We start from the raw sequence: 14,076 nt of genomic DNA, 5'->3' as shown, positions 1-14,076 counted from the left end.
ATTTAACAAATCAAATGAACAAATATTTGAAGCAACATATCAAATGAACAACTTAGTAACAAATCAAATCTCATCTCAAATTTCAGAATTTAACAACTTGGTAAACAAAGATTTCAGTAAATACATAAGCTAGCCAATTTTAGAAAATTAACACATCACATAACCATAGCCGATTCAGAAAATCAACAATGATTTCAGAAAAAAACTGAGAAATGGAAAAGAGAGAAACTTACTTGTAGTATGCGACCAAAAGGCGGTGGTGTTGGACGGTAACGACGTGGATGGTAGTCCTGCGTCTAGAGTCGTATGGCGATGGAGCAAAAAGGGAGAGGTTGCATCTTGGACGAAGAGGTGCTCAAGGAAGAATGAAGATGTGTTTTTTTAGGTTTCAAGATATATTCTTTTTTTTGTACCTTTGGAATATTTGAAAGACTTTAGAAGTAATTTTCCAAATCTTTTAGGAATCCAGAAAAAACATACAAACATACAAACATTTTGACGTATGTCATATTCTCTTCTGAAAAAATAAACATTTTTTTCGAACAAAATATATGTCCGCCTATAAACTAAAGAAGCCGAAAAAAGGTTTATTAAATAAAGACATAATCTTAGACTAAACGGTGTGGGAAACACCAACAACCGTTTTTCTGACCTGGCCAAAGCATCAACGCTGTGGTAATGGCACAAACACCGACCATCCTCTTCGTTTTTGCGCGTTACAAGACTTTCGTGGCTTTCCGTTACCACCATAACTTCCTACAATGCCGTTTTCTTCTTTTCTCTTCTAAAAACGTGGAGCGGACGTTGGCCACTCCGACTAGTGTTAATGTTCAAATAGAGAAGTTCCTAACTATTTAAGTTTACCATTTGTGAAACAAAAATCTTAACAATGTAGATCCTATACATGATAAATTCACATTTTTAGCCCTCTATATTCGTATATTGGCAACTTCCAACCTTGTTTTAATTTCTTTATTGCATTCTAACGGAGTTGCCTTTGCAGAACCCAATGAAATCGTGTGTGCTCCCACCGTTATCATCGTATGAGCCTGTCGATTTTTGCAACTCCATGTGAGTTCTCATGTAATTTGCTCCGGTAATCTTCGAAATGCTTTGTATCATTGCATTATCAGTTCATATTGTCTGTCATTAGGCTCTATTTCGACCTCAAGCTGTTTCCTCATACGTAAACCCTAATTATCCTGCCCATTCTCTTTGTTGGCTTGCGGATTGAAATCATAACGTTTTCTGAGTTGTTTTAATTTGACTTCAATTTTCGAAACCCCTCATCGATCGACACTTGAATCGATACTCGATATCTTGTTTCGACAGTCGATGGCTTGTGGAATTCACATTTTAGCGCTGAAGTACTATTCCTTCTCGGCAATTGTTAATGAAACCAATGAACGTGCCATCGCTAAGGAAAATCCTGATTCAGTGCTTCACTGGAGAGACAAACATAGCTTTGTTTCACCATTCCGTAACCAAAGGTAATGCCCCTACACTATATGAACAATATACATCGTGCCTTCCCAAAAATATGCATCATTTTGAATAATTTTAATTGCCATAGGAATTGCTTGATAAACTTTATGGTTCTCGATTAGTATCTGATGTTATAGTGCAAGCTACAGTATTCCAATTTGGTTTTGGTATGTGAATATCTGTCTGAAATACCCTGTGATTATATGTTTAAAACATTTGAAACAATAATTTGCTATAAACTATAGTGTCTGAATATATCATCTAGATTGCTTGATCTAAACCAATGAATACCATTTGTACAATCTTAGATCCATGTTTATGATTTACAAAAACTAGGATAAACTAAGTATAAACCAAATATGGTCTCTTCTTTGCAACAGTTTCCGAAAAAGACAACGTACTTTGGAGATGACTTTTGCTCTAAACACTGGTGGTTTACCTACCAATGGTGACCAAGAAAGCATCAATGGTGAAAGCCCAACGGGCCTGGGCCAAACAAGATTGGGCCGATTAGTGAGTGCAAGTGGGAGACAACTATTGGATAAACTAAACTCAGCTAGAAAGAATTTCCCAATGAAGGTATTTCTTTTACTCCTTGGTTTCTACACTGCAAATGCATTAGCTACAATCCTAGGGCAAACTGGGGATTGGGATGTTTTAGTTGCAGGTGTTGTGGTGGCTGCAATTGAGGGAATTGGTATGTTGATGTATAAAAAGTCAAATAGTAAGAGGTTTGAGTCTTTGATAGTCATGGTGAACTATTGGAAAGCTGGTGTTTGTTTAGGTCTCTTTGTAGATGCTTTTAAATTAGGTAGTTAATTTTTTTTACTATATTGTTTGCTTTAGAGAGTTGGAGTAATTATATTCTACCTCTAAATTCCTTTTTGACTATTGAGAGATATTGATAATAAGTGTTTTACCGATTAGTCGCACAGTCAATATGAGAAAGGTAAATTTCAGTGTATTAGAGGCAAGGTTTTAAAAATCGTTCGAGGCGTACGCCTCGAGGCGCGCCTTGAGGCGAGGCGGGCGAAAAACGATTCTGAGGCTACGCTTCTTAGGGGGAGAATGAGGCGCACGCCTCAGTCTTGTGAGGCGGTGAAAAGCGGTCCGAGGCGAGGCGTAAGAGGCGTTCTGGGTTTTTTTTTTTTTTTTTTTTGGACTTTTTGACCTTAGAAATCACGTGATATCTTTACTTGACCTAATTTTTCTCCAGCCGTCACTCCTTATTCTCTCATTTCTTCTTTCTTTTCTCTTCTCGTCACTCCTTATTTTTCGTTATTGTTGATTTGGCTTGATTTGAAGACTATTATGCATTTGGTTTTACTAATTTGGCATGATTTGAAGACTATTATGAATTTTAGTATCTTTTTATTTTTGGGATGACGACATTAAGTAATACTTTTATGTTTGAAATTGGACTTTAATATGTTTTTTATGATTAATATAATATATTATTATTATTATTTTATTCCGCCTCGAGGCTTACGCCTTGTTTCGCCTCGAGGCTTACGCCTCGTGAGGCGAGGGGTAAACGCCTTGAGGCCCGATTCTGTATTTTAAAACCTTGATTAGAGCTAAACTGTGACACTCAAACTTGAAAGTAAAGGAATGTTTTGTTTGCAGAATGTTTATGAAATGAATGGAATATGAAAAAATTATAATGTGAACATGAGGAATTGGAATATGAAAAAATTATAATATGTAACGTCGTTTGGTTGGGAGAAAGGAATCCCATAATAGAAATTGTATGATTTTTAAATTTTCATTTTTATTGATCTCGATATATATAATGTAGGGTGTTCATGTTGTAAATGTATAACAAACAAATAGTTTTTCTTCATAATATAACCATTATTTAAAAAAAATAATACTATCATTCAATTAAAAAAATATTTATCTCGGTATATAAATGGGCGGTTAATGTGGTAAATGGGTCACGCTTATGCTTATTTGTTTTTTTTTTTTTTTCATAAAACACAATTATTTAAAAACTACATAAACAGAAGGTAGCCATATGAAAATTTATGTTCACAAATTATAATTTTACAAGACTTTTTTAACATATTTTTACCTTCTGTTACTTCCAGACAACTTGTACTTATTACTGCTAACCAATGGTTGAGTGTAAAAGGATTTTGAATAAAGGTGGGCATGTGAGGGTTTTGACTTTTTGACCGTCTTTTGATGCTTTTCTTGACGGTCAAAGATTTTTTTTAGTTATTTAATTTTTTTATTCCTTCAAGATTATAATTTTGTTTTTTTTTGGTAGTAGACAGACTTCAAACACCACATGTCCGTACCACCCTTCAAAATTACCTCCTTTAGCTTCGTTTTGCTAAAAAAATTTGTCCAAAGTGTCTTTGATTTTTTGATTTTTATAAGAATTAGGCTTAATTATTGTTAAAATAGAAACTATATATTATTAAACATTTAAACTACATTTTTGAATGAATCTAAGATACACTTTTGAACCGTTTAAATTTTAGCTATTAGTTTACTTTACTCGAGATAAGTTTTGTTTTATACCCCTTAATCATATTTTATATTTTCTTACTAGTTAATCTAGTTTGCTAATTATTAAAAGTAAAAAATAAATATTGTATAGTTTTTCTATTTTTATAACTTCAAAGTTCTTAAAATAGCCCAGGCATCAAATATGTTTTTTTTTTTTTTAGTTGACAAATCAGAGGGGATATGTTTATAAAACATTTGGGCATATAATAAAAAAGTCGAATGCAAGTCCTTAAATAACCAACTTCATGGACAACTCTTTGTGCTAAGTAGTGGTAGTACCAAAAAAAGTTATCGCGTGAACATGCATTTGTAGTTAGTAGGGTAAACAACCACCATTTCTTCTTCGGAAACACACTCTAATTACATTAAAAATAAAAGTTACATCACATTTACATTAATTATAAATAAAAATAAAATACTTATTTTATTTCCAATGCCGATTTAACAACGGGTAAATGACGGTTATCATCGTTTTGTCACATCCATGACCACATATATAAGTAACACATTTTCCTATGAGATTAAAATGTTCTTAAATCGGTGTTGATTGTTTGTCCTTTGTCCTTAAATCGGTGTTGATTGTTTGTTCTTAAATCGGTGTTGATTGTTTGTCCTTAGTCCATACAAAAGAATCTTGATGCCAATTTGAGGATCACTTCGATGAATTATCGTGAGCCTTCTTTTTACAATGAATAGAATAAAAAAAAAAGAGAAAACATAAACAAAAAAACATCGTCCCTATGGTTTGATCAAAATTGCACGTTTGGTCCCTAATTTTTTTTTTACACTCGGATCGTCCTTGTTGTTTGATTTTATTGCGTTTTTTGTCCCTATGGTTTGGACAAAATTGCACGTTTGGTCCCTAACTTTATGTATCTAAGGGACGAAAAACGCAACAAAATCAAACCACAGGGACGATCTGAGTGCAAAATAAAAATTAGGGACCAAACGTATAATTTTGATCAAACCATAGGGACCGTTTCAGTAATTTACTCGATTTTAAATAATTAAACAAAATAACTATATGTATGAAAGCAAATTAGAGATCATTTGGAGAGCAAACTAAAGAAATTTTAAAGGGTGGTTTTTGGAGACCAAACCAATTTTCCCAACAACGTGCCATTTACTTGATGTATAATTTTAGTATATAAATATGATGTAAATATTGAAAATACTAAACGAAAACTAGCATACTAGGACAATGAACCCTTTATATATTTATATATTCGTATAGAGATTTGATAAACCCATATATCAAACAACAAAGACAATAAGTGAAATCTCAATAGTAGATGTTTGTTTCTAATTAAGCTATGTTCACAAACTTAATATTCTAAGCATGAAGTACAAACCAAATCAATGAAAGACTATTTGTTACTTTCTTAATGACAAGAGAATGTACTATTGGATTTGGTTATTACTAGTTTTAAATGAAGGAGTTGATGGATTAGTAAGATAAAATTAGATAGCATTTAAACAATCAATCATCTCATGAAATCAAACAAGATCTACTAAAACTGATTTCACAAAAATATTGGAAACATTGAAATTCTATCCCTAATGAACAATGAGAATCAAGAAAGGTTATTTAACTTGCATAAGAATGGAATTCTCTATCAATTATGCTATCAATTCTAACAAAGTAATGTATGACGTTCTTCCTTAAATTTATGAAATTATTGATTAGATCCACACCTCAAATGTAAGATCTGACTAATGATAATCACAATTAAGAGAATTTTTAATTAAACTACTAAACATTCAAATTCATGTTTTCATTCCTCAAACATTCAACAATTCAGATCTAATAAACAATTCAAGCAACGCAAGAAAGTAAACCCTAGTTTTTGGAGACCATAAGAGAAATCAAATCCAATATTTATATCTAAGAATACCTCATCCAAATAGCACTAAACTACACAACTCTATGCTAATCATATTATAGACAACAAGATATTGACTGAAATAAACTGTACCAAGCATTTAGTAAGTGCTTTTTTATTCAAGTTAATGCGGGTTTATACCATTATAATTAATATATATTGTTTATTATTAATAATAATTGCATGCTAATATCTTATGTTAGTCTCAAAATTAGTTTAGAGATTTGACGATGATGATTTGTAATAATTGTCCATTTGTCCTTATGTAAAAGATGGTATCTTATAAGTCTTGCAATATTTGTGTCAATACCATGTGATAACCACTTTTGGGACTTCAAATTTAATTTTTTTTTTCCCAAGTATTTTAGATAGCATATCTTGTGCATAGAATCTATAATAGTTTATATTAATGTCAAAATCGTAGCATGTGCTATCTCTTGTAGATTTGAAGTCACGAACTATGTTGATCAAAAGAACCTTCAATAACAAACTTATCCATAGAATCGGAGATAATTTCTTGTATATCAAGGACTAGAAACAAATGTCAATCATTGAAGATTTGAAATACTTAAGTCTATAAGTCTTGTTGTTTTAGAATAAGCAACATCATTGTATGAAAAGAGGACGTTGTATCATCACCTAAAGATTTATATAATTGTTCGCTTCTTGTAATTCAAAATCTAACTTGGCATTCCTACTCTGCAAAAACCAACACAATTCTCATGTTAAAAACTGTGTAGAGTCGAGACAATATGGCCTATGCGTATGTACATAGTCATAGTGCTAAGAGGGGTACTAGGAACCACCTAATTTTATAACTTGTATGATAAATTATACCTAGAAGTTTTTACTTAAAAACTATCTTATAAATTTCTAAAGACCTACTTTATAATTATAAATTACTAGTTGTGAGACCCGTATGTTATACGGATTGGATAAAACAAAAAAAATAATTAAATAGGAAGGTTTAAACAAAAATTTATTTAAATTTGAAATTTAAAATTTGAATTTAAAAGGAAACATATTAAATACTATATGAGTTGTAATATTGTAACTTATTGGTTAATTTCAATTAAGACAATTATTAATTAAGGTGTAAATATGATGTGTTAATTAAGAAAGATAAAAAAAAATGAGAAAATAACAAATAGAAAAAAAAACATTTATTTAAAAATACCACAAAATGACAAGCGTCAAAACTCATAAATTGAAATATGACCAACAAAAAAACCTTCATTTATTAAGAATACCTAAAAGTTTTTACTTGAAACTATCTTATAAATTTTTAAAGACCTACTCTATGATACTTACCAAAAAATATATGTATCAAAAAAATTTAAGCCCATATTTTAAATTTCAGTCTATTTACAATTAGCCCAATTGATTTAAAATTTAACTTAATAGACAATAGCCCAGTTCATTAAATTAAACAATGAAAAAAAGGAAAAGAAAAAAAAAATGAAACGTCGACTGGACATGCAATCTCCACTTCGACAAAATGGCAATCGAGTAATTGACCTCCCAATCGGCAATTGCCCCTCTGCCGTCCGTTGCCGCCCACTGTTTGTCGGGCACCGTCCCACAGCCACCGCCCTCTGCCTCCAGCTTCCACTCCATTACCCACAGGTTTGTGACGTTTGTTTATTTCCAATTTTATACAACTAGTTGAGATTTGGAATTTTGGTTGATAATAAAATACGTAATTTTAGTTATTGATAGATATTCTTATTATTAAGCTTCAAAACTGATGGCCCAATTGATCCAACATAAGCGAAGATAATTACAGCACAATGTATTACATAATACTAATCTTATAAATTTTGTTATGCATTATATAATTAAACATAAGTATATGAAATCGTTGTATTGCTATTGTTGATTGTTGTGGATATCAAAGTTAATGTTATATTTGTTAGTTATAGGTAGTGGCTATATTAAAATCAATGTCGTTAGTGGCAATTTTGTGGTTAGTTTAATAGTTATTGAAAAGTGTGTTTTAAAAAGTATCAATAACAATACAATGAATGAATGTATTTTAAGATATAAGACCTCTTCGGTTATAATTGTAAGCATTTCAACATAACAATTGAAGTTCTGTTTAAATATGTTTAGTCTTATGAGCCAAACCGTCACTAGTATTTCTTTATTTTTTTCGGTTTCATATAAATAAGGAACCACTTCGTTACAGGTTCTAGATTCACTAGGTACGATCGGACATTTAATGCAACATATCTTTAGTAGGATATATATTTGACAAAGAGCGTTTATAAACAACGATATGTTAAGTATCTTGGAAAACATAAAAAAAAACAGTCTCATTAGATAAATAAATAAATTCATTATAGCTTGTTTGTTTACATAGATTTACATTACATAGTCGTTAGTAAACATGTGAACATAATATGGATAATAAAGTTATAAGGTGTTATAATTTAATTATCATTATTTAGGTTAAAGAACATAAAAACACCACTGTCATGAAAATAACATTTATAGAGTGCATCTCACGACACTACGAGGATGCGTAAGAGGAATGTAGAGAATTTGAAATTGTCAACAAACAATAAGAGAATATTTAGTCCACCTTTTTATTACTAGTTACTAGTTTATAACCATGAAAACTACAGTTATAAAATTAATTTAGTTTTGATAGCAAAAATTCATAATTATTAGTCAATTATTTTAAATAAATTATTAATTAAGAGATATACAAAAATTTTAAAGTTAGTTATGACTTCAAATATAACATATAATTAAAAAAGTAAATGTTTCTATAAAAAGTTTAATTTTTTATTTAAAACTTTAACATCATTAATTGTGATAGTGATTTGCCTAATATATCTCCTTGACACATGATATAATATTAATATGAAGTTGTATTAGAGTGACACATGACAAAATAAGATTAAAACTATTCTTTTATTAGTATAGGATTAGTAACGACTATATTTTCTTTGTTTGTAATAAAAAAAAGATATGTTATACTTTTAAATGATTTGTTAATAATAATATACATTAATTTATGGGTAATCTTAAAAAAAGTCTAAATTTTTTTGGTTATTAAAGTAATCTTCACAAAAATCCTAATATTTTAACCAAATTAACGGAAAAAACAGAATATCGTCTAAATCTACGAAACCGACCAAAAATAGTTTTACCAAAAAGGGTGGTCGGTGGTGTGTATGGTGGATGATACGACTGAAATGGATTGATAAGGAGGGTCGTTGGTGGTGTATATGATAGGTGATGGATGATAAAATAAATATAGGTGATGGATGATAAAAGAAAATACAGAAGCCCTGATTTCCTCATAAGAGTTATATTTCAAAACCTACTTTGTAAATAAGGCTGCACGGTGTGGCTGCGGTTTGGGACCGCGGTTCGTGCCACCTGGACCGCGCACAACGCCCCCAGACCGCGATCTTGTGCGGTTTTGGCTGCAGTGCAGTCCTTTAAAGCCGCGTTTTGTGATTGGTGGAGGGAAGTTCGGAAGGTATGATCGGTTGTTCAGTAATTATTATTTTTTTTAGTTTTTTTATTATTTTTTTTTTGCTTTTGCTTTTTCTTTCCTATATATACATATCAACTTAATTTTTTTTCACAACGCAATATTTTCTCTCTCTCAATTTTTTTTTTTTTTAAAATCACCACTCTCTCAAAAATGTCATCCTCTTCATCTTCTGAAGAATTTCAGAATATTTTTGATACCGTTATTGCGTGTGTTCAAATGGCGGAACAAACATATAACGTTGTATGTAACAACGCAGCTGCAAGTTCTCAATTGAGAACACGAATATATATATATATATATATATATATATATATATATATATATATATATATATATATATATATATATATATATATATATATATATATATATATATATATTTGTAGAAATCGTGAAGAAGCCAACCAACGTTTGGTGCAAGACTATTTTGCAGAGAATGGCACTTATCAAGGGTATTATTTTCGTAGGCGCTTCAAAATGCTCAAAAGTTTATTCGAACGTATAGTTGAAGATGTAACGATGGAGTGTAGTTTTTTCCAACAACGCTACAATGCTAGAGATACACCCGTTCACTCCCTTACAAAAATGCACGACCGCACTTCGTCAATTAGCATATGGCATTCTGCCTGATGCGTTAGACGAAAGTTTTAGGATGTCTACTAGGATCGTACAAGATAATCTCCATTTTTTTCTGCAAAACTGTGATTCAGTTTTATAGTCCAAAATATTTACGTAAGCCTACACGTAATGACATCCTGCAATTGCAAGCTCATCATGCTAGTGTGCATGGGTTTCCTGGAATGCTAGGAAGCTTAGATTGTCTCCATTGGGCATGAGAAAATTGCCCTACAGCATATCATGGGCAATTTACCTGAGGTGATCATGGTGACCCAACGATCATACTTGAAGTAGTTGCATCACAAGATATGTGGATTTGGCATGCTTTTTTTGGTTCTCCTGGTTCGATTAACGACATCAACGTTCTTAATCGTTCACCAATATTTAACAACATATACGATGGATCCGCACCAGATTCTTCTTTTCAAGTGCGTGGAACGCCATATAAGTATGGTTATTATCTGGTTGATGGAATCTATCTTGAGTATGCTGTGTTTGTTAAATCGTTTACAGCTTCACATGGTTCTAGACGAAAGAAATTCAAGAGAGCTCAAGAAAGAGCTAGGAAGGATGTTGAGCGTGCTTTTGGAGTTCTGAATAAACGGTGGTTCATATTGAAAAAACCAGCAGCTTATTTAGGCGAGGAAAAACTTCAAGAAATCATGTATACATGTCTTATATTGCATAACATGATTATTGAAGACGAATGAAGAGCAATATGTGCGTTTGACGAGGAAGAAACCATACCAGAGACACAACCAATAGAAATTGGTGGCGAAGAGTATATAAACAGGAGAACAAAGATACGTTGCACTGAAACATTTCACAATCTTCGCAATAACTTGGTGGAATACACTTACGGGGTTCAAAACATTAACCTTAATTTGGATCCACCGGATGACCTCGAAGATGAGTTCTCAGAGAACGATTTTATTTAGTTTGCTTTAGTTATTTTATTTATGTTTTTTAAGTTTCTAGGATTATTTAAATTTCATGTGTGTGGTTTTCGTGTTTTTTTTATTTTTTTATTTTTTTGTGGTAATGCAATGTAATTTTTTTTTAATTTTCAAATAATGAAAAATTATGTTTTTTTTATTAAAATAGAAGTTTTATTAAATTAAAATCGTTAAAAAAAAGAATTTTTATTAAATTAAAATAGTTTTAAAAAAAAGAATGTGTGGCACCACTCCCTTGGTGTGGCAAGAAACCACACTTGAGTGGTAAAAAATAGCATGACGCTTATGTGGCGGGGGAGAGAGAGTGCGGTTTCGATGACACCAGTGTTTTAAAAACCGGTTTTTTAGTTGAACTGGTATGATAACTGGTTCTCGGTTCAACCGGTTTAACTGGTTCGACCGCCGGGAGAACCGGTTTCTATATTTTTCATGTTTTTTTCTATTTTCCTACACATACATACATATAGAAATTATGAAGTTGATGTTTACAAGTTCAAACATTAAAAATACACATAAAAATAAGTTGTAGATAATCCAAGTAAATTAAAATAACACATAACCATAAGTTTTAGTGTTTTACATCATCTCATATACGTCAAAAAGGAAATAAAGTATAATACCGAAATGAAATATAGTTTTTGATGAATTCAAACACATCAAAAGAATTTATAACATCTACCATATGTTTTTATTTAGAGAAAACTAAATAGATTTGAAAAAAAATCACCAAAGTTTATTATGTAAATTGTTCTTTTTCATGTGTTTTTATTCGGTTTAACCGGTTTATTTTGACCGATTCAACCGGTTTTTTCTAAAAACCGGCTGGTTCAATCCGATTCAGAAATCAATATAAAACCGGTGATAGTTGAACCGCTCCCTCTTCCGGTTCCCGATCCAACCGGTTCAACCGGCCGGTTCAAACCGGTTTTTAAAACATTAGATGGCACCACACCCTCCAGCCTAAAGATATCAATGTAATTTAATAATACGCGAGACATTGATGGTTTACTTTGTTATACAATGATAACTTAACATAGGATAACTACCAATGTCGATGTCAATTGTCATAACTATTTATATACATATTTAAATTACAACACAGTTTGGAATAGTGATGTCTCTCTCCTTCAATTTTGACCACAGATGTTTACTTTATTTTATTAGTAGTTTTGGTGCTTAAGTGTTGTGGTTCCCTTACATAAATGGTCTATGAATTTTGTTGACCTTGGCACTTTTGGTCCTTATATGAGTTTTGCTATCATGCATCCTTATTTATTTAGTTTGCTATCATTTATTTTTGTCATAAATTATTTAAATGATCTCTGCATTCTTATATATATATATATATATATATATATATATATATATATATATATATATATATATTAAAGGAGGCCACTTTTTAGGAATAGTGAACATTCTGATTTTTTGGCATAAATAACCCATAAGTTTTCATATTTTTAGTTGTTCATATTTTTGTCACTAAAGTTTGATATATTGGCAGTTTGGTCCCTTAAATTATTAATAGTCATATAAAGATAAGGATGTGGCTAATACGTGTTACTCCCGCGCTCCCCCACCAGTTCTGCTTTATCTTCAAACCCTCCCCCCACCCACCCGGTTTCTCATCCGCTCATTTTCTAGGTTTTCTAATCTGATTTCCACCCTTTTATTCTTTGGCTCCACCCATTTCTTTTGTTTTGATCGGCCAAGAGGGAAGACGAACACAAGACAAAAGTTAGGGAAAAGAGAAATTGGGGGTAAACCATGGTCTAACCGGTTCATCGATCTTTTGCATCACCGATTGAGAACTGCCAGTGCCACCTTCTGAGTTCGTCGGGTTACTTTACTTATGATTTTGGTTACCTTCTTAAACCGCACATCACTTGATGCGGCTTCTGGTCATAAATCAGATAAGTGTGTAAAGAAATACATTTGATTTCCTTTTCTGTATGTTCTTAAATAGATCTGTCAGCTGTTTAGCATCCTATATCTTTCGTTCAGCTGAAGTTCTTTTCAGATGTTGGTAACCTAAAAAGGTACTTACTTAAAGAAGGATTGGATTGTTTTTGTTGTTCAAACTTTGTAGATTTGAGGATGCATAGCAGGTGCTTGACGAATTGCTTCAAAGAGCCAGTATCAGCGGCGTCTGCTTCTCTTTCTATTCACCGCCGTAGACGTTTAATCGCCGCCCGTTCTCCGATTTGAGATCTTTGATTAATTTGACCAGCTGAGGTGAGATTTTGCTCTATTTTGCATTTACTTTTGTTTTGTAGGCTCATGAATCATGATCGTGCCAACTTTTCCTTATAGTGTTTAGCGCACTTCTTTCTCCTTGCCATACCATCTTAAATTTAGTTTTCTGCAATTTATGTACATGTCATGAATCGATTGCTTTTGTTTTCTAAATCTTGAGATCGATGATTTGTGTATACGTGAATTACTGATATATATTTACTGTGAGCAATTTTATGGGTCCAGTCTTTTGTTGTTAGGAGTTAGGAGAACACCTGAAATACTAATATCGAAAAGTCAAGTGTGACATGCAAATATTGTGGCCTTAAGTACATAATAAAGATCTAAGAAAATACCAAATGGTATGTAAAGTAGTGATGATAAGATGTTGGTGCTTAAATCAAATGTGATGGCTTTCATTGAAGGTCAAAAAAGGGACTGAAGTGCTTTGTGAAAGTGAAATTTGATTTGCAAATTACTAAATATACAACAGAGGTGAGGTACTATTAAGGAATGACTGGAGTAGATGCAATCAGCTGCCCAACGTTTGAACTTAAAACATCATTGTGTGAGAAAGATGAGCTTTGTTCATACCTGTTTTTCCTTAATCTTTCAATAGAAAAAGGATTGTAGCATTCAAAAACGATCATTTACAAGTAAATGTTTCTAATCTGTTTAGATGTCGTATTTGCATGTATGTATGTTAAATTGGATGTTGATAGTTGTTAAATGTATATATGCAACTTGTAGCTTCCTAAAATGATATGATATTGATAGATGACATAAGAGATGAATATTGTTGATTTTTAGCATGGCAGAAGAGATAGATGTCACAACGAGGTGTTTGGTAGCTTCAGAAGTTGACAGTGAG

The 14,076-nt window shown here is 31.8% G+C and overlaps 2 protein-coding genes across 2 annotated transcripts; both read left to right on the top strand.

The window, feature by feature from the left end:
- The first annotated feature begins 955 nt into the window (after positions 1-955).
- NPQ7 (antigen receptor-like protein (DUF565)) lies at positions 956-2,411 on the top strand. The gene is made up of 2 exons (XM_079021864.1): positions 956-1,490; positions 1,866-2,411. Exons 1-2 carry the CDS (start codon positions 1,336-1,338, stop codon positions 2,302-2,304), a joined length of 594 nt encoding a protein of 197 aa, XP_078877990.1. The 5' UTR covers positions 956-1,335; the 3' UTR covers positions 2,305-2,411.
- Positions 2,412-10,322: 7,911 nt separating this feature from the next.
- On the top strand, positions 10,323-10,952 carry LOC145075738 (uncharacterized). Its single transcript, XM_079021868.1, has 2 exons — positions 10,323-10,678; positions 10,727-10,952. Exons 1-2 carry the CDS (start codon positions 10,323-10,325, stop codon positions 10,950-10,952), a joined length of 582 nt encoding a protein of 193 aa, XP_078877994.1.
- Positions 10,953-14,076: the final 3,124 nt, after the last annotated feature.

Source organism: Lactuca serriola, chromosome 9, assembly GCF_051521515.1.
Source record: "Lactuca serriola cultivar US96UC23 chromosome 9, Lser_US96UC23_V15, whole genome shotgun sequence".
In the NCBI taxonomy this organism is placed as follows: domain Eukaryota; kingdom Viridiplantae; phylum Streptophyta; class Magnoliopsida; order Asterales; family Asteraceae; genus Lactuca; species Lactuca serriola.
The sequence above is the reverse complement of the archived record's forward strand: the minus strand, read 5'-3'. Positions and strand labels throughout refer to the sequence as shown.

What these genes read in the sequence shown, in the direction of transcription:
- LOC145075738 (XM_079021868.1), top strand. Translation starts at nt 10,323, where the DNA reads ATGTGGATTTGGCATGCTTTTTTTGGTTCTCCTGGTTCGATTAACGAC. An exon ending in GAAAAACTTCAAGAAATCAT is followed by an intron (nt 10,679 to 10,726) that starts GTATACATGTCT and finishes AGACGAATGAAG; the next exon opens with AGCAATATGTGCGTTTGACG.
- NPQ7 (XM_079021864.1), top strand. Translation starts at nt 1,336, where the DNA reads ATGGCTTGTGGAATTCACATTTTAGCGCTGAAGTACTATTCCTTCTCG. An exon ending in TCACCATTCCGTAACCAAAG is followed by an intron (nt 1,491 to 1,865) that starts GTAATGCCCCTA and finishes TCTTTGCAACAG; the next exon opens with TTTCCGAAAAAGACAACGTA.